Source organism: Lepus europaeus, chromosome 2 (assembly GCF_033115175.1).
Source record: "Lepus europaeus isolate LE1 chromosome 2, mLepTim1.pri, whole genome shotgun sequence".
Classification (NCBI taxonomy): Eukaryota; Metazoa; Chordata; class Mammalia; order Lagomorpha; family Leporidae; genus Lepus; species Lepus europaeus.
This window is the reverse complement of record NC_084828.1, coordinates 76432279-76460131: the sequence shown is the minus strand read 5'-3', so window position 1 is coordinate 76460131 and position 27853 is coordinate 76432279. Positions and strand designations below refer to the sequence as shown.

The 27853-nt window shown below is 37.3% G+C and overlaps 1 protein-coding gene across 1 annotated transcript in view; it reads left to right on the top strand.

Moving 5' to 3' along the window:
- The window catches only part of GSK3B (glycogen synthase kinase 3 beta), a 233731-nt gene that overhangs the window by 114001 nt on the left and 91877 nt on the right, over nt 1-27853 (top strand). The window contains exons 3-5 of the mRNA XM_062208662.1: nt 4755-4838; nt 11416-11526; nt 21056-21186. Of these exons, the coding sequence (XP_062064646.1) occupies nt 4755-4838; nt 11416-11526; nt 21056-21186 (326 nt within the window). The remainder of the gene's footprint in view (nt 1-4754; nt 4839-11415; nt 11527-21055; nt 21187-27853) is intronic.

Below are 27853 nucleotides of genomic sequence, written 5' to 3'. Positions count from 1 at the left end.
AAATTTATATTCATTAAATAATCATTGGATCTGCCCCAATCCAAAGCCAGGAGCTTGGAGCTTCTTCCAGGTCTCCCACACAGGTGCAAGGACCCAAGGACTTGGGCCATCTTCCACTCCTTTCCCAGGCCATAGCAAAGAGCTGGATCAGAAGTGGAGCAGCCAGGACTCAAACTGGCACCCGTCCATATGGGATGCCAGCACTGCAAGTAGTGGCTTTATTCACTACTCCCAGTGCCAGCCCTTCCATCATTTTTTGGGTAGTTATTCTGTGTGTAGGTAGGGAGCACATTAAGAAATCCATTTTTTTAAAAAAAGATTATATATTTGAAAATCAGAGTTAGAGGGAGAGACAGAGAGAGAGAAAGATCTTCCATTTGCTGGTTCACTCCCCAAATGGCCTCAATGACCACGGCTGGGCCAGGCCAAAGTCAGGAGCAAGGGGTTTCTTCTGTGACTCTCACTTGGGTGCAGGGGCCCAAGCACTTGGGCCATCCTCCATTGCTTTCCTAGGCCATTAGCAGGGTTCTGGATTGGAAGAGGAGCAGCCAGGACTGTAAACCAGAGCCCATATAGGTACTGGCATCACTGGCGGCAGCTTTACTTGCTATGCTACAGCACTTTTCAGCTATAGCACTTTTCAAATTGGACTCAGCTTTCGCTTTCTCTAAGGCTCTCTCCTGTTAATCTGCCAGGGATGTGTGGGGAACTGATTCAGGCCCTTTATGCCTCTCTCATTCCTAGTATCTGCCTGTTAAATTTCAGGATTTCTTTCCAGTCTGTTACTTGCTCAGCTGGGGTTGCAGCCTCATGATAGCTGAACTGTGGGCCTTTCCCTTTGTTTCCTATAAAATTTGCTATTTTTACTGCTAGTGCAACTGCACATGGGATTCTGCTCTCTTCTTACTAGTAGCCCCAACTGGAAGCAAAATTCTTGGTTTTCATGGTCAGCCTTGCTCTGGTACAACTACCTCCTCACTGACTGAGTTGGGTGGTAATAGGGGAAGGTAGCATCCTCTGAAGTTCATTTTTTCCATGTCTTAACTGTAATATCTAGAAACTTTTCATGACTTATCACATCTCAATTTGTTGTTGTCTTCAATAGAATTCCAGAGCCCTTCACATGGGGTATATCCTAAGGGAGGTGTGAACCTCCTAGGGGAAGGCACTCTGTTGACTTTCATTACTTGGCTGGCCTGGGAGGAGAGCTGGCCAGGTAAAGGCAGGGGGCATCTCTAACAAGAAATTTACAGTTCTGCCTGCAATGTTGCTGACCCTACTTGACCATCCCCTCAGCTGCAGTGGTCACTTTGGAAGTTGGGCTGAGTGAAGGGCTTTTCAGCTTAGAGTCAGTAAGATCTGTGGCTCTGACCTGGGCATCCTTCGACTCCAGGGCAGGTCCATTTCCAGTGATCCAACTCTTGGCAGAGCTGCCAGGGCTCTTCACAAGCTGACTTCTGCTGAAGCCCAGGCTTACCACATTGAAAGCCACTGCAGTGGACTGGCCTGTTGGGTCTCCTTGAGGGCAGATCACTATACAGATCAGCCATTAGTAGGCCTGCCACCCATTGCTTCTTTTTTTTTTTTTTTTAACTTTTATTTAATGAATATAAATTTCCCAAGTATAGCCCATGGGTTACAATGGCTTCCCCCCTCCCATAACTTCCCTCCCGCCCGCAATCCTCCCCCTTCCCGCTCCCTTTCCCCTTCCATTCATGTAAAGATTCATTTTCAATTCTCTTTGTATACAGAAGATCAGTTTAGTATATATTAGGTAAAGATTTCAACATTTTGCCCATATAGCAACACAAAGTGAAAAAACTACCATTGGATTACTAATTATAGCATTAAATAGCAATGTACAGCACATTAAAGACAGAGATCCTACATAATTGTTTTTTTCGAATTAATTAATTTTCTATGCCATTTCCATTTTAACACCAGGTTGTTTTTTTTTTTTTCATTTCCAATTCTCTTTATATACAGAAGATCAATTCAGTATATAATTAGTAAAGACCTCATCAGTTTGTGCCCACACAGAAACGCAAAGTATAAAAATACTGTTTCAGTACTAGTTATAGCATCACTTCGCTTTAGACGACACATTAGGGACAGATCCCACATGGGGTGTAAGTACACAGTGACTCCTGTTGCTGATTTAACAATTTGACACTCCTGTTCATGGCGTCAGTAATCTCCCTAGGCTCTAGTCATGAGTTGCCAGGGCTATGGAAGCCTTTAGAGTTCGCTGACTTTGGTCTTATTCCGATAGGGTCATAGTCAAAGTGGAAGTTCTCTCCTCCCTTCGGAGAAGGGTACCTCCTTCTTTGATGGCCCCGTTCTTTCCACTGGGATCTCACTCACAGAGATCATTCATTTAGGTCTTTTTTTTTTTTTTCCATGATATCTTGGCTTTCCATGCCTGCTATACTCTCATGGGCTCTTCAGCCAGATCTGAATGCCTTGAGGGCTGATTCTGAGGCCAGAGTGTTGTTTAGGACATCTGCCATCCTATGAGTCTGCTGTGTATCCCACTTCCCATGTTGGATCTTTCTCTCCCTTTTTGATTCTATCAGTTAGTATTAGCAGATACTTGTCTTGTTTGTGTGATCTCTTTGACTCTTAGACCTATCAGAACTATCAATTGTGAGCTGAAATTGATCACTTGGACTAGTGCGATGGCATTGGTACATGCCATCTTGATGGGATTGTGTTGGAATCCCCTGGCACATTTCTAACTCCACCATTTGCGGCCAGTCCGATTGAGCATGTTCCAAATTGTTCATCTCCTCCCTCTCTTTTTCCACTCTTAGATTTAACAGGGATCACTTTTCAGTTAAAATTTAAACACCTAAGAATAATTGTGTGTTAATTACTGAGTTCAACCAATAGTACTAGAACAACAACAACAACAACAAATACTAAAAAGGATAAAGTATTACATTGTACATCTAAAGTCAGGACAGGAGCTGATCAGTTCATTGTTGCTTATAGTGTCCATTTCACTTAACAGGTTTCCCCTTTGGCGCTCAGTTGTCACCGATCAGGGAAAACAAATGATATTTTTCTCTTTGGGACTGGCTTAATTCACTCAGCATGATGTTTTCCAGATTGCTCCATCTTGTTGCAAATGACTGGGTTTCGTTGTTTCTTACTGCTGTATAGTATTCTATGGAGTACGTGTCCCATAATTTCTTTATCCAGTCTACTGTTGATGGGCATTTGGGTTGGTTCCAGGTCTTAGCTATTGTAAATTGAGCTGCAATAAACATTAATGTGCAGATGGCTTTTTTATTTGCCAATTTAATTTCCTTTGGGTAAATTCCAAGGAGTGGAATGGCTGGGTTGTATGGTAGGGTTATGTTCAGGTTTCTGAGGAATCTCCAGACTGACTTCCATAGTGGCTTAACCAGTTTGCATTCCCACCAACAGTGGGTTAGTGTCCCTTTTTCCCCACATCCTCTCCAGCATCTGTTGTTGGTCGATTTCTGAATGTGAGCCATTCTCACCGGGGTGAGATGGAACCTCATTGTAGTTTTGATTTGCATTTCTCTGATTGCTAGTGATTTTGAACATTTTTTCATGTGTCTGTTGGCCATTTGGATTTCCTCTTTCGAAAAATGTCTGTTGAGGTCCTTGGCCCATCTCTTAAGTGGGTTGTTTGTTTTGTTGTTGTGGATTTTCTTGATTTCTTTGTAGATTCTGGTTATCAATCCTTTATCTGTAGTATAGTTTGCGAATATTTTTTCCCTTCTGTTGTGTGGGCTGTAAACCCATCAGGACTATGTAAATTCTAGCATGCCATATTTTAATTTTTCCTGAAGCATAGCATCTGAGCTCATTTCATAGAAAAATACTCTCAGTATTTTTCATTGTGTCTTGGAAAGTAACGGGATCGTAAGAACTTTCTTTGTTCCCAAATTCATCTGTTTGGTTCGAAGTTTAACTTTTTTATTACAGTTGCAAAAAATTACACTAGTAACTTCATTTCTGATATTTCTTACATATTACAGATTTACAGATCTCAAGGTATTTGTGGTAAAGTATTAGTTTTTATAATTTCCAATTCATTAAAGACTGATTTTTTTTTTTAAGATTTATTTATTTATTTGAACAGAGTTACACAGAGAGAGAGAGAGAGAGATCTTCCATCCCTAGTTGGCCACAATGGCCAAAGCTATACTGATTTGAAGCTAGGAGCCAGGAGCTTCTTCCAGGTCTTCCACACGGGTGAAAGGGTCCAAGGACTTGGGCCATCTTGTACTGCTTTCCCAGGCCATAGTAGAGAGCTGGATTGGAAGAGGAGTAGCCAGGTCTCAAACCGGTGCCCATATGGGATTCCGGCACTTCAGACCAGGGGGTTAACCTGCTGCACCACAGCGCCAGCCCCTAAAGACTGATCTTTTTGCAAAATACAATGCCAAAGAATTACTCAAAAAGTGAGATCTAAACTATGTAAAATATAGGTCCCATTCTTATTACCAGATTCATAGCTATCAAATTCTGTCAGATTGCTATAAAAGATTCCAAACATTCTCAGTTTGCATATTTATCTTATTTCCAAGGAATAACATAGTTCATGGATTAGTAACAAATAGTTTGCAGATCAGTACTGATCCACAGGTCACACTTTTAATAGCAAACCACAGCCTGCTGTTTGTAGTGTTTAATGTTACTTCTGAAGCATCTTTGTTAATATGATGAACCACGGTTAAACTTTTTTAAAAAAACATTTTCATGTGTTTCCTTTTCAGAACCGAGAGCTCCAGATTATGAGAAAGCTAGATCATTGTAACATAGTCCGTTTGCGTTATTTCTTCTACTCAAGTGGTGAGAAGGTAGGTCTCACAGTAAATCTGTACTGAATATTGTGATAAATTTGTTACTCTTCTGCAAATATTGTCTGTTCTCCCAAAGTGAGAAAGTTTTGTTAATTGAATGGAAGAATTCAAAAACACATGCCCCAGTGATTCTGAGTCCAAGATACAGTTATTGAATATCAGGAAAATGTTAATGAGAAGAGAAGGTGTGTGTGAATGTCTGAGAATTTTATGTTTTTTTTTTTTCAATTTTCAAGTAAATTTATATATTTTATTTTATCTTTTTTATTTTATTTATTTTTTTGACAGGCAGAGTTAGTGAGAGAGAGAGACAGAAATGTCTTCCTTCCATTGGTTCACCCCCCTAAATGGCCACCAAGGCCGGTGCACTGCGCCGAAATGAAGCCAGGAGCCAGGCGCTTCCTTCTGGTCTCCCATGTGAGTCCACTGCCTTCCTGGGCCACAGCAGAGAGCTAGACTGAAGAGGAGCAACTGGGACAGAATCTGGCGCCCCAACCGGGACTAGAACCCAGGGTGCCAGCGCCACAGGCAGAGGATTAGCCTAGTGAGCTGCGGCGCCGGCCAATTTATATATTTTATTAAGCCTTCTCTGTTCCTTATGTGTTTTTGGAGCCCTCCACAATAGTTCACCTAATTATTGGAGGGAAGAAAATTATGTCATTTTGTTAATTGTATGTTGATTAGAGGGAATAGCAAGAGGAAGTAAGAGGATTTTGGAGGACCAAAATGAGAATTAAATGCCAGGGGAAATGTTGGCAAAGGTATTGTATTACAGAGGTGATTCTAAGTGGTTACTAGTTATGTTCATATTTAATTCTGTGAAAGCAAAGGATAGTTAAAGGCTTTGTGCTGTGAATCTCTACCCATTCTCACTACTCCTTGGTCATTCTCCAGAGGATACAGTAACTAATGTCATTGTACTCACTAGAGTTGGAAGCAAAACCAGTTTTTTGATGCTCTACATTGATGTTTTTCTTTGTGCCTGTCATTCTCCCATTTCCTCAGATTCAGTCTTTCTTACTTTTTTTTCTTCACTAGTTTGGAGCAAAGAGACAGGAACGGTAACATGCCACTGATTCTTTTTTTTTAATTTGGCTAAATAAACATGATTTTGAGTAGGTTCATTTTTGTATTTTGGATTTCAGGTTTCATGCATGTTAACATCTAATGTTGTTAGATCCATAATGCTTCTTGATTTCTACCCCCGTTTTCTTGTGTGACTGTTTTTTATCGTTTTCCATTATACTCTATTTTGAGTGTTTCCATAGGATTTTCTTTTTATGACAAAGCCTATCATGGTTGTGATATACATGCTTATAAATCTATAATTGTTCTATATGTATGTGTGTCATACCAAATGTGTTTTAATAACCATAATTAGCAAATTGGCCCCTATTTACACTTGTTCAGTTTAAATGATGCCTCTGTTATTGTAAGCCTTCATAAGTATTTGAGCTATTTTGTTTTTAAACTCAATTGTTTGATTCATGCTACTTTTATTTTAACCTAGCAAACTGCCTATTATTGCCTTTAATTTTATCTGTTTGGAAATGTCTTTACTTTTTCCTATCCCTTCCTAAATAAAATTATAGAGCATCTGTTATATTCACAGCATTCTTATAATGGAATTTTGCATCCTCACGGCTTTTTGTTATTAGTTGGTAGACATCATAATGCTCCAGGGAGTAAAGTAAAGGTCAGAGTTATTTGTTCCTTGAACCACTAAATCACATACAGATTCATTTGTAAGACTTTCTTACAAAGTCCCTAAACAGGTTGTCTTGATTACTTACTTTAATTTATATATAGCATTACCTGTTGCCAGGCATAGTGTTAATGCTTTGTAAATATTGGCTCACTTAATTCTTACGAAGTTAAAGAGCAGAAAAGAAGGATGTCAAGCCTTTAGAATACAAGAAACCTAATGGCTTACCTGTGCAGTTTGGGTTTTATGGGAAGCCCTGTCAGAGTCAGCCCCTTTACCTTGACTTAATCCTGCCTTAAGGAAGACACCTGCCTGGCTACTATCTATTTCCTTCAGAGGATGATTGTTCTCCCTGCTGCTGCACACAACTTCCTATTTGTCTTAAACATTCTTACAGATAAAGAGAAACCATTAACAGAGGTTAACCAGATTTCAGATTTGTCTCTTGTTAAAAGGAATGCACTTCCTAATGTTTTATTTGTCACACTACTTTCTCTTGAGCAATGTGGATTTTCCAAAATAAAGACACCTCTTAGTTTTGGTTAGCTCCGTCAAAGAAAATAAAGGAAAGACTGAAGGAAAGGTTGTAATACTTGACTGGAAGTAATGGTGGTTCTTTGTCTAAAAAAAAAAAAAGTTTTATCAAGATAAGACATCAATACCACAGGTTCAAGATGTACCATAATCCTCCAGTCACCACAAACATAATTTCTTCTTGTCCCACTTATGATCACTTCTTCCAAAATATTCTGGCAAGACTAACATATCATTTCAGATACCGAGTAATAAACTTCTTTTTTTTGGAGATGAATTCTGTTCTAGGGCTGAGAGCTCCAGTTATTTATTGTCAGCTATGACTCTCCAGGAATGGATTAAATGAGAACAACTACTGCTGTTAGTAGAGAATCTAAATATTTCTGGGTGTGGCAATCCTATATTTGATATTTTTCTATCAGAAACATTATTTATTAGTTTTGTCTATATATGATGTTTCAAACATTTACATTAGAACATTTGTAAATTTAACATTTGTTTGAGCTCTCATATTTCTCAAAATTCAGTAAATCAGGGTTTCCATCCTGTAACATACATATAACCTTTCTTTGATGTATTCTGCTTTGTTGGTATTATGAATAAAATATGCTGCCTAAGAGGGGATACCCTGTGTACTTCAAATGAGGCCTTAACTGTACAGAGTAGAATTATTGGATGTTGATATGAACACAATATTTCTGCTTTAACATAATATTTCATAATTTTTTTCATTAGTTGCATCTCAATTTTGATTCCTTTGGAGTTATGTACAGTTGCACTTACCACTTAATTTCTGGATGAATTACTCTCAAGTCCAATTTTGATTTTGCCTGATCTGTCATTCTATGTAATTATTACTTTGATTTTAGTCATAGGCCTATTTATCTTGGTTAAATTTCACATTAGTCTATCATTTCAGCCTGTCAGAGTCTTTCAAATTCTTGTTCAGCCTTCTATTTTAAACCGTTTTTCCTAGGTTTATGCCATTCTTAGGTGACTGATGAAATGATATTGTAAACTGTCAAATCTGTCCTGGGGTGTGATGTATTTGGCTAACACTCTTTGTTAGTTTTTTGTTTTTGTTTTTTTTTGTTTGTTTGTTTGTTTGTTTTAAGTGGAATGTTTTTAGTGAAGTCTTTATTGGATTTATCAACTGCTGCCTCTTCCAACATTATACTTTTGGCTTCACCTTTACTTGCTTAGCTGTTGAAGATAGTTGGCTTTTGCAACCCCTAAAACATGAAATCACCTACATGACTGGGACTAGGGAAGGGCAGAGCTTAGACTCTTACAACTAGAAATATCTGTTGAACTTGACATTCATGTTTTAATGTTTTTAGTGTTAACTTATAGTATGATTCTTTAGCAAGTGAAGTAACTTGTAATTCAGTGCTGGTTATCCATATTTAAATTAATGATTATTTGTCAGATGTTTGATTTATGAAAATTAAGAATTGCTTTAGTTTAGTAATTGATTTTTTAAATAAAAGTATAGCTTCTACATTTATATTAATGACCTTTTCAATACCTGAAGTCACTATTCCTTGAATTCTACTTACCTACCTTGAATATCCAGAATCCCTAGGGACCAGAAGTTTTCAGGAGTTCAGATTATTTTCAGATTTTGGAATATTTTCACGTGCATACTGAGATATCTTGGGGATGGGACACAAGTATAAACACAGAATGAATTTATTCATATTACCTTATTCAGATAGCTTGACATAATTTTATACAGTAGTTTTAATGTGCATATGTTTTCACTGTGATCTGTCACATGAGGTCAGGTGTGGAATTTTCTACTTGTGGTGGCATGTTGGCATTCAAAAAATTTCAGATTCCGAATTGTTTCACATTTCTGACTTTTGAATTAGTGATGTTCAACCCAGCATCTTTCACACCAGTTCAGCATTCTATTTATTCATTTTATTAGATCTTACTTTCACTGATTTTCTTTGAACCTTGATCTCTGAAGTTTTCTTTTCTTAGTATTTTCATTACCCTTATTATTCTGTTTTGTGTATGATCTTATCACAAGAAATAGGATCATCAGACATATACTCAATTTGCATTTGTTTCCCTTTCTTCAATACATTTATAGAATGAAGTAATACTCTTCTTTGAGGTTGATAATGATTAAAACTTGAGTCCTTATTATGTGCCATGTAAAAAATCACTTAATATGGATTACTCTCAAGACATTCTAAGGTATATACCACCATTTCCCCTACTTTACAGTTAGGAAACTGAGGCTTGAAGAGGTTAGGTTACTTATTCATGCTCACATAACTCATAGCAGAGTTAGGACTTCATGTAGTTTTTTTTTTTTTCTTACCCAGAAACCTTTTATTTAAGGTACACAAACATCATACATTTCATAAATACAACTTTAGCAACATAGTGATTCTTCCCATCCTACCTGCCCTTCACCCTTTACGTGTAGTTCTGTGTTATGAGTACTAGACTCGCTTCTCAGTGACTATACTGTGTAGCTAGTTTCTGTTCTTTCCTTCTCTTTTTATTTATTTATTTATTTTTTGACAGGCAGAGTGGATAGTGAGAGAGAGAGAGAGACAGAGAGAAAGGTCTTCCTTTTTGCCATTGGTTCACCCTCCAATGGCCACCGCAGCCGGCACATCTTGCTGATCCGAAGCCAAGGAGCCGGATGCTTCCTCCTGGTCTCCCATGCGGGTGCAGGGCCCAAGGACTTGGGCCATCCTCCACTGCCTTCCCGGGCCATAGCAGAGAGCTGGCCTGGAAGAGGGGCAACCGGGACAGAATCTGGCGCCCCAACCGGGACTAGAACCCAGTGTGCCGGCGCTGCAAGGTGGAGGATTAGCCTGTTAAGCCACGGCGCCAGCCGTTCTTTCCTTCTCTTAATGTTCTCAAACCTTGTTTCATCAGTTGTCCATTTTCTGTCTCTTATAAGTAGATTCTATCCTTATCTACTTGCCTACAAATAAATTTGAGTGTCTTTGTAACTAGTAAAAAGAGCAAATAAAAAGGACACCAATTTTTCTTCTTGCATCTGCTTAAGTTATCAAGTCCCAGCTGTATCCTCACTTTTACCAGCAAAGGTGTTTTTTTTTTTTTTTTTTTTTAAGAGCAAACTGAATTAACTATCTTGTTACTTACCTGCCATCTCCTACTCTTGAATTCAGTACAGTTTGCTTGCTATTGGTATCGAGGTCTTTCAAAGAGCAACACTGAACCAAGATACACTAGATGCAACAGCTTGTCATTCTTCATTGCCTCTTCCTATTGACCTGGCATCTTGAATATAGTGTTCCTATTGCCTGATATGTTCTTTTCATGCTCAATTTAGATGTTCTGTCTTTTATACCTATGTCCTGAGTGGCTAGTGACATTTAGAAAATGCTTTGTTAATGCTGAACATTGAAATTCTCCACTTCAGTTTGGTAGGCAAGATGATTTAAAATTGTGACATTATTAAAATTTGCTTACTGGTAGTTTTTCCCACTCAGCAACTGATTCTAATATATAGTGATTTTCGGCTTTGTTTTGTGCTTCAGTTTACTTAACTAACAGTGTTCACAGGAAACAGGGTAGAGCTAGTGCCCTGTTCCTCTTTCCTACTTGGTTAGAATGCCTTTCTTTCTCTCTACTGATCTTGGATTAGTATCTTTATACTTCTGAGAATGGTTATTTAAACATAAGAACTATAATAAGCTTGTGAATATGGTAACTTCACTGCCTTATAAGTTATTCTTTTTATTTTAGTTAATTATAGAAGACAAGTGGTTGTTCTACTAATTGCAAGCTATCAGATAACTGTAGGATCTTTTTTTTTTTTTTTGTGGGGGGCGGGATAGAGACATTTTGAAGAATCTTGTTCAACCTTTCATATTATAGTAAAAGAAACTAAAGCCTCCAGAGATTAATTGACTTGCATGTACCAGTTAGCAGTAGAGTTAGGGCTAGAAATCTGCGTTTCCTAGTTCTCAATTCAATGTTCTTCCTACTACCATGCCACTTTTCTTGATAGGCTATGAGGCATCAATTATTAGTCTAGAAAATATGAAATTTTATGAAAGGTGATAGCCTCTGAAATCATGGTAACCAAAGAATAGTTTAAACCTATTGGGAACCTTAACAGCATTGAATTGGCCATGTTTTCCCATGGAATTATTAGTAAAAAGATGTGGTGGACTTGTTTTTACTGTTATGTGTATATTCTGAAGTAATTTTGAATAATTGAAATTGAATCCTAATGTATTCTTTAAGATCAGAATAAGTGAATATATAAAGATTTAATTTGAAATTTTAAAGATAAATGTCTGATTTTTTTGCTTATTTTTGAATATACTCTTTCAGAAAGATGAGGTCTATCTTAATCTGGTGCTGGACTATGTTCCGGAAACAGTATACAGAGTTGCCAGACACTATAGTCGAGCCAAACAGACACTCCCTGTCATCTATGTCAAGGTATGTGAAATAGAACAATTTCCCACTTTAGAACATATTTGCTATGAGCAAGAGATTGTGCTGAGTATGTTTTAGCAAAATTACACTTATTTCTCAAGAGGAGAAAAACCTACAAAGTGGATATTATGAAAGTGTTATTGACATTTTATATAGTTTCATGACTCAGGTACTGAAGATATATTATGATAAACTGAAGTGGCAGTTTTTAAAAAATTTAGATTATTTATTTATTTATTTATTTGAGAGGTGGAGTTTCAGAGAGAGATAGAAAGGTCTTCCATCTGCTGGTTCGCTCTCCAAATGGCGGCACAGCAAGAACTGGCCCGATCCAAAGCCAGGAACCAGGAGCTTCTTCCAGGTCTACCATGGGGGTGCAGAGGCCCAAGCACTGGGGCCGTCTTCTACTGCTTTTTTAGGCCATAGCTGAGAGCTGGGTCAGAAGAGTAGCAGCCGGGGCTAGAACTGGCACCCATATGGGATGCTGGCACTGCAGGCAGAGGCTAAGCCTACTATACCACAGCACCAGCCCCTACAACTATTACATTTTGAAACTTCACAATAATTTAATGGCTACCAGTGCAGGAACATTAATATTAGAAATTCTTTTCGGATTTTTGGTAGTTAGATCATTTTGACAGAGTCCAGGATTCCTATTGAATTCAGTGCTAGAAACTAAAAACTGATCCCTGTTTAATTTTATTTGAGTTTATTATAATTTGGTTGGGGTTGTGGATACATTAATAATAGTAGAAACTAAAAAAGTTACAGTTTTTTTTTTGTTTGTTTTTTGTTTTTTTGACAGGCAGAGTAGATAGTGAGAGAGAGAGACAGAGAGAAAGGTCTTCCTTTTTGCCATTGGTTCACCCTCCAATGGCCGCTGCGGCCGGCACATCTCGCTGATCCGAAGCCAAGGAGCCAGGTGCTTGTCCGGGTCTCCCATGCGGGTACAGGGCCCAAGGACTTGGGCCATCCTCCACTGCCTTCCCGGGCCATAGCAGAGAGCTGGCCTGGAAGAGGGGCAACCGGGATAGAATCTGGCGCCCCAACCTGGACTAGAACCCGGTGTGCCGGCGCCACAAGGCAGAGGATTAGCCTGTTAAGCCACGGCGCCGACCAAAAGTTACAGTTTTGTATTATAAATTTACTCTAGTAATTTGTTAGGATTTTAGAATTGCAGATCTTATTCTAGATGACTAGCCCAGCAGTGGATCCACTGTGAACTCCTTGGAATAATCTTTTATATATTTAGTTTAGATGATGGTGGTTTGGATCTGCTTACCCTCTATCTCTTATTATTGTCAACAAAAGCAGTGGCACATTTGTGAACCAGAAGAAACCCTAGATTTTGTTCCTAAAGACCTAATTTTGGAGCCTCATGTTGCTACTTAGTTAAATGATTTTAGACAAGTCACTGATCCATTCTCTACTTAACATCCATGTTTTTCAAGTTACACTTAATTCCTTTTCTGCCCACAATATAGAACTGTTGGTCTAAAGATAAGTATAACACACAAGAAAACATTTTTGGGGCTGTAAATAGAAGTAAGAGAAAGTCTTGAACATGATCAAAAATGACATGCTGTGGACATTTCAGTAACAGGCACAGAGTGGTTAGACCAGTTTTTTGTTCCACCTCTTTAATTTGGCAAATAAATGCTTAATGATTGTAGAATAATCTGAAGCCTAATTAAATATTCCTTCTCTAATAGGAAAAATCCATCAATATTCATAACTATAAAACAAGATATGTGTGTTATAAAGTGGTTCAGAGGGTGGTAAATTGATACTTTGTTGAATCTGCCCTCCAGGTTTATTACTTCTTCATAGATTTATAAGCTAAGCAATACCTATTTTCCCACTTTTTTTTTTAGATTTATTTTTATTCATTTGAGAGAGAGAAAAGAAAAAAGAAACAAAGAAAGAAGGAATCAAAGAAAGAAAGAAAGAATCTTTCATCTGCTGGTTCACTCCCTAAATGGCCTCAAAGGCTGGGGCTGGGCCAGACTGAAGCCAGGGGTCAGGAGCTCCTTCAGGTCTCCTATATGGAAACCCAAGCATTTGAGCCTTCTTTTGCCGTTTTCCCAGGTGCATTAGCAGGGAGCTGGATTGGAAGTGGAGCAGCTGGGAATTAAACTGGTGCCCATATGGGATGTTGGCATTTACAGGCAGTGGCTTAACTGGCTATACCATAATGCCAGCCCCTTACACTATTTCTTAACATGTGATATGCAAAATGATTTTCTGTTCTTCTGTCTGCAGAAATTTTGCTTATTTCATAATCTATTTTAGTCACTCTAAACATTTGTTTTTATTGTTGAAGATTTCAGACATACATGAAATTAATGAAAAATAGAATAATGAACCCGTATGCACTCATCACTCAGCTTTAACAATTATCAGTTCATAGCCAGTCTTGTTTTATCTGTAACACCCTCTGCTCTGCTTTCCTTTTATTTATTTTGAAGCAAATCCTAGATTTTATTTTCTTACGTAAATATTACAGTATAATGTAAAAGAGCCTTTTTAAAAATATAATTACAATGTCATAATATGCCTGTATAGGTAAATGATATTTCATTGGTGTTATTGAATGTCCAGTTACAATTTAAATTCCTTATGTCTTAAATTTTTTACAAGTTTGTTTGAATTGACACTTATAATTGGCATATTATAATTGATTGATGAGCTGGAAATTTTTTTTAAATAAGAATCTATTTTATTTATTTAAAGATTTTACTTATTTATTTGAGAGATAGAGTAGTGAGAGAGAAACAGAGGAGTGAAAGGATTCCATCCGCTGGTTTGCTACCCAAATGGCCGCAACGGCCAGAGCTGGGCTGATCCGAAGCCAGGAGCTTCTTCCAGGTCTCCCATGTGGGTGCAGGGGCCCAAGCCCTTGGGCCATCTTCTTCTGCTTTCCCAGGCCATAGCAGAGAGCTGGATTGGAAGAGGAGCAGTGAGGACTCAAACCGGCACCCATATGGGATGCTGGTGCCACAGGCAGAAGATTAACCTACTTTGCCACTGCCCCGGCCCCTGTAATGTTTCTTTTAATCTATACTTTGTCTTCCTTTTTTTTTTTTTTTTTTTTTTTTTTGACAGGCAGAGTGGACAGTGAGAGAGAGAGAGACAGAGAGAAAGGTCTTCCTTTGCCGTTGGTTCACCCTCCAATGGCCGCCACGGCCGGCGCACTGCGGCCAGTGCTCCGCGCTGACCCGAAGCCAGGAGCCAGGTTCCTCTCCTGGTCTCCCATGGGGTGCAGGGCCCAAGCACTTGGGCCATCCTCCACTGCATTCCTGGGCCACAGCAGAGAGCTGGCCTGGAAGAGGGGCAACCGGGACAGAATCCGGCGCCCAGACCGGGACTAGAACCCGGTGTACCGGCGCCACAGGCGGAGGATTAGCCTATTGAGCCGCAGTGCCGGCCTGTCTTCCTGTCTTAAGCTTTGTTGCTAAACAGACTAGATTATTTGACCCATATTGGTCTGGATTTTGCTAGTTGATTTTCTGTAGTATTATTAACACATTCCTGTGTCCATGTATTGGTGATTAGATAATTGATAATTAAATGCATTTTTTAAGAGTCAAGGCTACTTCATTTGCAGTGTTGGGTACCTCCCTAAGGAGGAACATAATGTGCTTTTTGTGATATTAATAGTCATTGGTTACATATTACCTAAATTTGTTAATTCATTAAATGCTACAAAATGTTGGTATTATGTTATTATTACTTCTTAATTTATAAGCTGGGGTATTTCCATAAAGAGAAGCTTTCCCATGTCAATTATTTGTACCTAGAACTACAGTTAATAAAGAAAAGATAGGATATATATTTGATTGTTTCCCTTTATTTACTAAAATTTATAATAAAAATAAAAAATAAAATTTATAATAAATATTTAGCATTCTCCATAGGTGACTAATGAGGTGTTTTGTTTTTATTTGTTTTAAAGTATCATGTCTGAATTTCATACTGTTTGATATATTACTTGCTTTCTGGCGTGACAAAGTGCTTCAGATTCATCTTACATACATTTCTTCCCTAGACTTAGAATCAGCCTTTTCTTTAAAGAGACCTTCTTTTAATGGGAAATGATATTGAGAGACCACAGTCTGATGCTGAAAGTCCTTATTACCAATGTTGGTTTTTGTTTCTGGGCCTTTTTAATGAACAGAACAAAGAAATATGTAGGTAATTTTTTCAGAGATACAATGCATATATTTTCCCCCAAAGATAAATAATACCATGATTTTATATTGAAATTTCCAATTAAAATCGAGGGACTTTTACTTGACTGTAACAGTTTTACATCTTTCTCTTAAAATGAAGATCTACTTTTCAATGTCAGCAGTATGTTACTTATTCTGTCCCATTTTCTACATACTGCAGCAATCTTAGAGTAACAATCACTGTACTACCACCAGCAACTGAAAATCATTTAAGATCTTTTCAAAGCTCTTTTTATCTCCCTTTAGGTCCTGTTAAGTATAAACAGTCAAATGTCCCTTTTTTAAAGCAGCATTGAATAATTACTCTCTGTGTTATGATGCCTTGTTAAGCTTTGTCTCATTTTATTATGAAATATTTTTGAATTTTTAAAATATTTATTTGAAAGGGAGAGCAACAGAGAGAGGGACAGAGAGAAAGTGAGATCTTCCATCCACTGGTTCATTCCTCAAATGGCTGCAACTGCCAGGTTAAACCAGGAGCCAGGAACTCCATCCTTGTCTCTCACATGGGTACAAGGGGCCCAAGTACTTGAGCCACCTTCTGCTGCCTTCCCAGGCAGTAGCAGGAAGCTGGATTGGAAACAGAGCGGCCTGTACTCAAACCAGCATTCCCATTTATGATGCCATTGCAGGTTAAACTGGTGTGCCAAAATGCCAGTCTCTATTTTTGAAATTGTCAAAAATTAATCTTACTTTTAGAATTAATGTAAAATATTTACATGGTTCTAAGTTTTAGTAAATATTCAGTTAAGTTTAGCTTTTATTTCTGTTTCTTCCCTCTACCAGGTAAACATTTAAAAATTTAAAATAGTTTAACCTACCATTTATCAAATAAGTAAAAATGTGGTTGTATATATGCCTATATCCTTTTTTATATCTAGCATATGCTAGATATCTAGCATATCTTTGACCCCCCCCCCTTATTTTTCTTTTTCTTCTCCTTGTATGCACAATTTTTTTATAGTTGCATATTGCTCCAGTATTTGGCTGTATCCCAGTTCTATTCATCCAGTGACCTATTAATGCCTGGTGTTTTCAGGTTTTGTCTTTTTGTCTTTTTTTTTTTTTTTTTTTTTTGCTATTTAAATAATGTTGTATTGAGTAGCTGTTTTTGGTAGATGTGCTATATCTTTAGCATTCTGTATATTAAAATAAGAAAATAAGATTAATGTGCATATTGAAGCTGGCATTCAGAGGAAACGTGTGAGTGAACGCACACTACACTCATTTCTCCCCCTTATAGGAAAAGAGATCATTTCTTTTATAACCACAGTCTATCCAGGATCAGAGCTGTTGGCCCTTGGTATTATTCCATAGAGACAAATCAGTTCTTAGGTTACAGCTCTGCAAAGATATAAACAATGTCTGCAATCGAGTTTATGATTTGATCTCCTTCGCTTAGTCATCCTAAGTAGTTTTATTGTAATACCATTATATGAAAAATCTTAAATTAGGAGATAGAAGTAAAGGTGATAAATACTTATGACTCTTGCCTTCATGGACCTTACCATCTAAGGACTTGTTTGCCATACACTTTGCCAAGATAGCAGCTGCATTTTCTATGATGGTTTGACCTTCACTTTTTCTGGGTAAGTGGAGTATGTCCTATGACCATATTGCTTGGAATCTTTTTTTATCTCCCCACCCCCAATTTTTTGTTTTTGTTTTTTACTATTGCTTATTTTGTAGTTGGTGCTAGTTGATTTGCAAGTTTAAAAGCTTTTGAGCACCTTTGCTTTTCTTGTGAATAACTTTCAGAATTAAATGGGTTTTTAAAATACAACTGTTTTAAAACAGATGACTAGCAAATCATTGTTTTGAACTTAAATGCATTCTAATTGAAAACTCATTTAAAGACAAGGTCAAGTACATAAAGAGAACTGGATTCATTTTTTTGTGAACCATAACCAAGTTTTGATTATATTATTTGTTTTATGTAGATGTGTTGAAGAGGAAAGGACATTCATTGGACTTAATTAGATTTGATAGCTGTGTGTTCAGACTGTAAATATAATAAGGATAAATATGTATCTTAGAGTGGTTAAAAGAAATAATCAATGAGTAGAAAAGTACTTGGTATGGTAGTTAGTATATGTTAAATAAACTTTATCAGAATACTTCAAAAAAGTTCATTGAAAATGAAATGAAAAGATGTTTATTTTGGTATAAATTTTTTTGGAAATACATGCTTAGCTTTTTCATAACATACATTTTCTATTAACTTTTTGAAGCCCTCTTGTATTTCAAGTTGTAATTTGAGATTCTAAGAATCTACTCTTTTACTTGCCAGGCTATTTTAATGATCTTATTTCATATCTCTACTTAGTGAAATAAAAATATGGCAAAATAAAGAAATTATAATTAAAAGAGAGGTAATTACCAGGTGCACTACAGAATATTTAGTATGTGACTAGGCAATTTGCTTAATTTCTGCACTTCAGTTACTGTATATTTAAAATGGTAGTAATAGTAGTGCTTATTATATAAAATTATTATAAGGATTAAATGAATGAGAATACACAATAGTGCCTAGCACATAATATGTTGGTTTTTTTGGTGGTTTTTTTTTTTGTTTGTTTGTTTTTTGTCATCTTTCTAGCTTAGAGAAATTTCCTTCTTTCTTACATAATTTTACGAAGTGGAACAAAAATGAAGATATAAAATTCATATTTCATTCTGTATCTTGATTTTCCAAGATATAGTGAAGAGAACAAGGATAGAGTAATTTTTCAAATGGTAGAAGACAGTAAGAAGGCATCTTTAAATTAACTTCATTTAGGCTATTAAGTATTTTTTCAAAGAAGACATTTTTTACACTGATTTTACTATCAATTCCGAGATACAGAATTAGACAGTCTCTTTAGTAAATTAATACCCATGAGCTCAATTTCTTATGGGAGATCATTTTCCTAAAGACAGTTCATGAAACACTTCAAGTAAGGTTTTTTTTTTTAAGATTTATTTATTTATTTGAAAGAGTTACACAGAGAGAGAAGGAGAGGCAACGAAAGAGAGGTAAGTAAGTTTTAAGGCTTATAGATTGATTCTGTACAGGGATGACAGTAAAATTACAAAGCTTTTTAAAAGTTACAAGGAAACCTAAATGCTCTAATTCTAACTTCAGTGATAAAATGCTGATCTTATGTATATGTTTTACATTGTGCTTCATTTTAATGTAGTCAAACTTCTCCAGCTTTTTTTGAAATTAGCATTAAGATTTAACATGAAGGATGTATTGAAATTCAAATCTGCAGTTTTCATTACGCCTCTTTGAAGGGAAGTAGGTTTATGTTAGGTTTAATTACTAAGCTTCAGCAATAGCCTCTGAAGATGGTGCTATATGTCAGTGCTTCATCTGACCTTAAGTATGCTTTTGTTTTTTACCAGATACACTGGTAAAAAGATACACTGGTATCTTTGGTTTGAGGTAGAGGTCAGAAAATGAGTAGTCAGAAAAATTTTAAAGTGAACATGATTATTGACCTTGGCATAAAAAGAAGGCTTAAAGTATACTCATTTTCTCTATAAAGCCCTTCCTTCCCAAGGAAAGAATATGATTCACTCTTCTACACATACCTAGTTTTTCAGTATATCTTTTTTTGTAATAAAAAAATGTTCTTTTAAAGTGATATTAATAGTTAACTAAGCATCTGTTTTCAAGTGGCTTTTTAAAGGGTACTTACTTCTAAAGTATACCAACAGGATTACTGATTCTTGATAGGTTATTGACTATAGATTTTCCCAGTCCACCTATGAATTTTCCTAGACTGTATCAGTAACTTCAGTAGTTAACCATCTGCTTGCTATATCAGAATACCTGGATTTGATGTCTGTTGCCAGCCCCTGTTTCCAATGTTCTGCTAATGCAGACCCAGGTGGGCAGCAGAGATGGCTCGCTTGATCAGTTCCTGCCACTCACATGAAATTATGTTCATGGCTCCCATCTTTGGACCTGGCCCAGATCTGGCCATTGTGGGTATCTGGGGAGTAAACCAGAGGATAGGAACTGGTTTGTTCGTTATTTCTCTCTCTTTCTCTTTCTCTCCTAAAGAAAACATCAAAACAATCAAAAACTTAAATAAAAAGCACCTTAGAGACCAACATCAAAGAAAAAGATAATTCTAAAGATGACAGTGGAAATACTTTTATGTTAGACACTCTGATATACGAGATTGAATGATGAGTTAAAAACCAGAAGCCCTGCCTTCTGGTGTAAACATTGTTACTTATTACTGATGTTATTGGGATACCTCTCTGAGCTTTTCATCTGTTGACTCAACATAGTATCACAGGTCAGATAAGTTATAAAGAAAAGAGGTTTGTACTCACTGTTCTTGTCCAAGATGGAAGGACATATATGGTGATGACCTTCTTGCTGGCAGAGTCCCAGGGTTGCACAGGGCTTCACATGGCAAGAAATACAATGTGTGTATGTTGTGGTCTTCTCCCTATTATTTATTTATTTAATTAGTTTGAAAGGCTGAGCAACAGAGAGGGAGACAGAGAGAGAGAGAGAGAGAGAGATCTTCCATCCACTGGTTTATTTCCCAAATGGCCACAACAGCCAGGACTGGGCCAGGCCAGAGCCAGCAGCTGGGAGCCAGAAACTTTACCCTGGTTTTCCCCCGAAGGTAGCAGGCCCCCAAGTACTTGGGTGGTTTTCTGCTGCCTTTCCAGGTACATTAGCAGGAAGCTGGATCAGAAGCAGAGCAACTGGGACTCAATACTCCTATATGATGCTAGCCTCATGAGTGGTAGTTTAATCCACTGGGCCACAGCAACGGCCGCTCTCCCCATTTTATATAAAGCCACCAGTATTCAATCAGACTCCACCCTGATGATGAAATTTAATCTTAATCTCTTTCCAAAAGCCCCACTTCTAACCACCACAGTTGGAATAAATTTCTACTTTTTTATACCTCGCAATGGGAATTAAATTTATACATGAGTTTTCTGAGGGGACAAATCATATTCAAACCATAAAATCTGTGTTTTAAATAAAAAGCCCATCTTACCAGTTTTGATGTGAAATGTTAGCAAAAGTTATAAAGAACATTGTAAAGTTCTGTGAATTATTAAAGGATGGAAAAATATTATATGTAGTTAATGACAGTTTAATGAACTAATTTTTAAAGATATCTCTAACTAATACAGAAACGGCATGAAACTTACTAAAGAACGATTAAATGCTAGTAACATCCAGCATTCACCTGTTTGGGAGAATGTGTTACTTTATTGCTTGAGGATTCTTATCCATTTGAAATAGGAAGTATTCAATTAATTTTTACTATTTATTCCAGTTGTATATGTATCAGCTGTTTCGAAGTTTAGCCTATATCCATTCCTTTGGAATCTGCCATCGGGATATTAAACCACAGAACCTCTTGTTGGATCCTGATACAGCTGTTTTAAAACTCTGTGACTTTGGAAGGTAAGTCAGCTTACAGAATAGTTTATGTACAGAAATTTTTATTATAGCATTGGCTATAAATGTCCATTAGTAAGAAAATGACCAAATAAATTCTAGTACATACACATATATAGTGATGAATTCAGCTATGAAATGAATGAAGCAGTTCTGTATGAGCTGAAAGGGAATGGCCTCTAGAAAGTATTAAATGAAAAAAAGCAAAGTCAAGACTATGTATACAGTATGCTACTTATTACATTTTAAAAACACATAGAATGTCACTATATGTATACACATACATACCTGTCTATACATGCTTATCTTTGGAATGAACATAATAGTCTCATTACATTGATTGGCCCTGGGCAGAGAAATTTGAGAATGTACTGTAGTTGAGAAATCTGCTTTTTTTCACTGGTTGTACTTCAACTATTGTTTGACAATATATATTGTGTGCATATACTCCATTTTAAACTAAGAACTATTTTTTAAAATTTTTTGATTATTGTATATCTGTATATTATTTAAACTGTTTAACTTCAACATTTATCTTAATTTCGGTTCATGTAAAAGGTCTAGTATCTGTGTTTGCTTCTTTTTTCCTTTATTATTTAATCTTTTATTCTCTCTTCTCTTCTGCAAATCCCAACAAACTTTCTGCTTTCTTAAACTCATAATATACTGTGAGTTTGTGATGAAACTTTATATTTTGCATTTCCATAGTTTTTAGTATATTGTATCTCTGTGATCTAACCTTTTAACATGCATTCAGGCTTATTCCCATGTAACTCGGGTTATTACCTTGCTAGTTGATTTTTGAATGAAGAAATCCCTGCATCAAGTAATCTCTTTTCTCTCAGCTCTAAAATATCTCTGCATAACTTGGATTCTCTACACTTTAATTTTTTATCATTGTCACAAATCCTTATTTTTTAATTTAGCTCTATAAATTATATATCAACTCACATCAGCTGATATGTGTATTCCTACTTCTTTGTAATACTGTTTACATCAACTCATAGTTTAAATTTGGAGTTTAACAGGCTGTCTCTTGAGAGAGATTCTTAAATAACCCAACAAATCTACTCTGTCATAAGTTAGTTCTTCGTCTCACAACTGTGTCCTCTTCGACCATCCCCATTTTAGTATTTGCTAATTTCATACACCTATTACAGGATCCACCTCACTTTACAGTTTGTGACTGTCCTCTAAACATAAGAAAGGGTAAAAGGTACTAATTCAAAATTATTATTTGATTGCTTAAGATAAAGTACTATTATTATCTGTAGAAAAAAACTGCCCAATCTGATGAGTTTTACCATTAGGAATACCTTATCCAAGAACGACGGACTACTGTGGACTATATAAGGACTGTGAAGGACCAAGCTTAATAGAGATTCTATTCTTGGTCTTTCTCGCTCTCCATCTCTCTGTTATTCTTTCAAATAAATGTCTTTAAAATAAATTTTAAAAAACTATAACAGGGGGCCAATGTTGTAGCACAGTGAGTTGAGCCTTGTCTTGTGAGCACTCCATATTGGAGTATTCATTGAGTCTCAGAAACTCTTTTTCTAGTCCATCTCACTGATGTTGTACCTGGGAAAGCAGGGGAATATGGTCCAAACATTTAGTCCCCTCACACACACTTTGGAAGACCTGGATGGAGTCCAGGCTTCTGCCTTCAGCCTGACTCAACCCCAGCTTTTGTAGCCATTTGGAGAGTGAACCAGTGGATAATGGGAGATCTCTTTTTCACCCTCTCTCCCCCTCTTTCTCTAACTCTGCCTTTCAAATAAAAGATCTTTAAAAATTTTTTTAAAGCATTGGTATGGACCTTTAACTTCGGACATAAAATAGATTTGTTCTAATGAATTTGGAATAAGGATTTCACTTGGGTGATAATAGCTTATTGTAAAATACCTTCTCTTAACACACCTAACTGCCTTTTTAGTTTTTTGTTTTGTTTTGTTTTGTTTTTTGGACAGGTAGAGTTATAGACAGAGAGAGAGAAACAAAGGTCTTCTTTCACTCCCCAAATGGTCACTACGGCTGGCGCTGTGCCGGCCCGAGGCCAAGAGCCAGGTGCTTCTTCCTGGTCTCCCATGCGGGTGCAGGAGCCCAAGCACTTGGGCCATCCCCCACTGCCTTCCCGGGCCACAGCAGAGAGCTAGACTGGAAGAGGAGCAACCAAGTCTAGAACCCAGTGCCCATATGGGATGCTGGTGCCACAGGTGGAGGATTAGCCAAGTGATCCACAGCACCAGCCCCCACCTTTTTAGTTTTTAAAAAAATTTGTGTGGGCAAGTAGGGTTTGGGAGATGCTGTAGACTCCTAGGTACCAGGTAGGTAGTGAGTAAAAATATCACTGTCTTGCTAGTAATTCTTTACTTAATGAAACAAAGTCTAGAAATACTAGAGTTAGTTGGCCTGTGTAAGCTCCAGCTATGTGTGACTGCTATATTATGTAGGGAATTCCATTAAGCCTCATATGCATGAGAAAGAACACAGTTCCATCAAGTAGTAGAAAAGTATACAGGTGCAAGGCTTCAAATAGGTGCTGCCTAAAAACATAGGTTGAAAGTTTTAATTTATGAATTAGCTGCTGTATGTCATTACTTGAGGAAAGGATTAAAAAATAAACTTCAAAACTGGTGATAAAGAGAAAATGAGTTGAAATTAGAGTTATCACTGAGTAGAAATAAATGGAGGAAAAGAAAACCCAGGCTTTGAAATCCTTGTGACTGCTTTCATCTGTCTTTGCAATGGTTTTCTTGTTCCTGTACTTCAAATTGTTCTTGCCTTTTTTTTTTTTTACTAATTTGTTTTTGTTGCTTATATTTATTTATTATATTTATCTTTCATATTGCTATTTTTCTTTTTTTAAAAGATGTATTTATTGGCCGGCACCGCGGCTTAACAGGCTAATCCTCCGCCTTGTGGCGCTGGCACACCGGGTTCTAGTCCCGGTTGGGGCGCCGGATTCTATCCCGGTTGCCCCTCTTCCAGGCCAGCTCTCTGCTATGGCCCGGGAGTGCAGTGGAGGATGGCCCAAGTCCTTGGGCCCTGCACCTGCATGGGAGACCAGGAGAAGCACCTGGCTCCTGGCTTCAGATCAGCACAATGCGCCGGCCACAGCGGCCATTGGAGGGTGAACCAGCGGCAAAAAGGAAGACCTTTCTCTCTCTCACTATCCACTCTGCCTGTCCAAAAAAAAAAAAAAAAAAAAAAAAAGATGTATTTATTTATTTGAAAGTCAAGAGTTCTAGAAAGGGAGAGAGAGAGATCTTCCATCCATTGGTTCACTCCCCAGATAGCTTCAATGACCTGGCCAAAGCCAAGAGGCAAGAACTTCTTCCAGGTCTCCTGTGTGTGTGCAGGGCCCAAGCACTTAGTCTATCTTCTATTGCTTTTCCTAAGCCATTAGCAGGGAGCTGGATCAGAAATGGAACAACCAGGATTTGAACCAGTGTCCATATGGACACGTGGTGGCTTTACCTGCCACATGCCAGCCCCTTTTGATACTACTTTATGTCAAAATGCTTAGCTTCTACATTAGCTTATTTATTTTAATTATTTCAGGTTATTCTAAGAAAACATCTCAAAAAAGTTATAATTTGAAATATAGTATGAAATATTGTTTTTAAAGAATTTACTGGCCGGCGATGCGGCTCAATAGGCTAATCCTCTGCCTATGGCGCCGGCACACTGGGTTCTAGTCCCGGTCAGGGCGCCAGATTCTGTCCCGGTTGCTCCTCTTCCAGTCTAGCTCTCTGCTGTGGCCCAGTAATGCAGTGGAGGATGGCCCAAGTGCTTGGGCCCCTGCACCCGCATGGGAAACCAGGAGAAGCACCTGGCTCCTGGCTTCAGATCAGCGTGGTGCACCAGCCGCAGCGGCCATTGAAGGTTGAACCAACAGAAAAGGAAGACCTTTCTCTCTGTCTCTCTCTCTCACTGTCCACTCTGCCTGTCCAAAAAAAAAAAAAAAAAAAAAAAAAAATTTACTAATACGTTAGGTTCTTAGGATCACAGCAAATCCATGATAATTACTACAACACAATTCTCATCAATTTAAATATTAATGTAATAAAACCAGGAGAACAGATTCAATGTAATTCATAAATATAATTCTTAGAATGTAACAATCCTTCCCTCCTCCCTGCTTCCCTCCCTGTTTTCCTCCTCCTTCCTTTTCTTCTCTTTCTTGTTTTTTGTAATTTTTGAGATCACATTTTTATTTACATTATAGTCAAAGAGTTAATGTTCCACTAAATGAATAAGTTCAACAAGAAAAGAGATCTTAGTTCAGTGGGAATTTATGCAAGACTATAAACAATAATTGGAGGAGAAGATGACCATTTTATTTCTATACAGTAAATTTAAAAATAAACAGATTATTAAGTCTATAGTAGTATGTCATTCTTAACCATTGGTTTGACAAAAGATATAAAACACAAGTTTGACAAAAGTATATTTTCAGCCATACTGATACACACAGGCATTTCTTTTTTTGTTTTGTTTTGTTTTTATTTCTTTTTTAATTTTAGTTCCCACATATAAGGGAGAACATAAGTATTTGCCTTTCTGTGTCTGGCTTATTTCAGTCAGCATGTCGGCCTTGAGTTACATCCATTTTGATGCAAATAGTAGAATTTGATTCATTTTTATACCTGAATAGTAGCCTGTGTTTTCTTTATCCATTCATCCATTGATGGACACCTTGGTTGATTCCATATTTTGACTATTGTGAACAATACTGCTGTAAGCATGACAATTCAGTTATCTCCATGATACAATGAGTTCGTGTCTTTTGGGATTTCTGGGTCCTATGGCTACCATACAGTGGCTATACTAATTCACATTCTCACTAACAGTAAATAGGAGTTCCCCTTTCTCTACATCCTTGCCAGCATGTGTGACTTTACTCTCTATCTTTTGGATGATAGCCATTCTGACAGGGATGAAGTGATATCTCCTTGTGGTTTTGATTTGCATTTCCCTGATGGCTTATGATGTTGAGCATTTAAAAAATATATTTATAAGCCATTTGTATTTTTTTTTAAGATTTTTTATATTGATTTGAAAGATACAGTTGTGGACAGAGAGAGGGAGAGACAGAGAGAAAGGTCTTCCATCCATTGATTCACTCCCTAAATGGCCGCAACGACTAGAGTGAGCCAAACTAAAGCCGAGAGCTAGGAGTTTCTTCCCAAGTCTCCCACAGGGGTGCAAGGGCCCAAACACTTAGTTTGTCTTCAGTTGCATTTCTAGGCTTTAAGCAGAGAGCTGGATTGGAAGAGGAGCAGCCAGGACATGAACCAGTGCCCATATAGGATGCCAGCACCACAGACGGAGGCTTAGCCTAATATGCCACAGTGCCAGGCTACTGTTTCTTCTTTAGAGAGCTGTCTATGGAGGTTCTTTGCACATTTCTTAATGGGATTGATGGTTTTTCTGTTGTTGAATTTTCTGAGTTGCCGATATATTCTGGATATGAATCCTCTGTCAGATAGGTAGCTTGCAAATATTATTTCCCATTCTGTTGGCTGCCTCTTCACTCTATTGATTGTTTCCTTTGCTATGCAGAAGTTTCTGAGTTTGTTATAGTCCCATTTGTCTAATTTTGCTTTTGTTGCCTCTGCTTTGTGGATCGTATCCGAGAACTCATCACCTATACCAGGTGACCCCCTACATTTTCTTCCATTAACTTCAAAGTCTCATGTCTTAAATTTAGGTCTTTGACCTATCTTGAGTTGATTTTTGTGTATGGTAAGAAGTAGGGATCTAATTTCATTTTTCTGCATATATATCCACTTTTGCTAGCACCATTTATTGAAGAGATTGTCCTTTCTCCAGTATATGTCTGGACACTTTTGTCAAAAATTAGTTGGCTCTATGTATGTGAATTTTTTTTCTGGGCTCTCTATTCTGTTCCACTGTTTTAATTACTATAGATTACTATAGTAATTAAGTATTTTAGAAGGATAATTTGAGTCAGATAACATCTAAACTCACAACATCAGAGTTTCATAGGCTTTGAATCATATCTGTAAATCATATATATGCTGTAACATTGAAGCACTGTCTTTTTGCATTTTGTACAATAATGAATGTTTAGACAGTTAATAAATTGATCAAATGTGGAAAAATAAAGCAGATTGAGTCTATAACCCTTGAAATATTCACCCAAGTCAAAAGTTGAATAGTAAAACAGTGACAAAATTTTCCACGTTTTAAAAGAAACACACTGCGTGATGAGTATTCAACTTAAATGAGAGTACATCAGAAAATTCAAGGAAGATAAACAGTAAGTATAGGATGGGCATTTGGTGCAGAGATTAAGTTGTTGCTTGGGGTGCTCACTTCTGAATTCATCGTGGTTAGAGTCCTAGCTCTTCTACTTCCAATCCAGCTTCCAGCTGATGTGCATTCTAGGAGGGAGCAGAAGATGACTCAAATACTTTGATCCTGCCACCCACATGAGAGAACCAGATGGAGCTCTAGGCCTCTACCCTTCACCTGGCCCAACCCTGGCTGTAGTAGTAGTAGGCATTTGGGAAGTGAACCACTGGATGGAAGATCTCTTTCTCTGTCTGCCTTTTTATTTTTTTCTGTATGTCTCTCTGCCTTTCAAATAAAATGAAAGTAAATAAATAAAAATTTAAATGTATTTTGGTGCAAAAATTTTTGA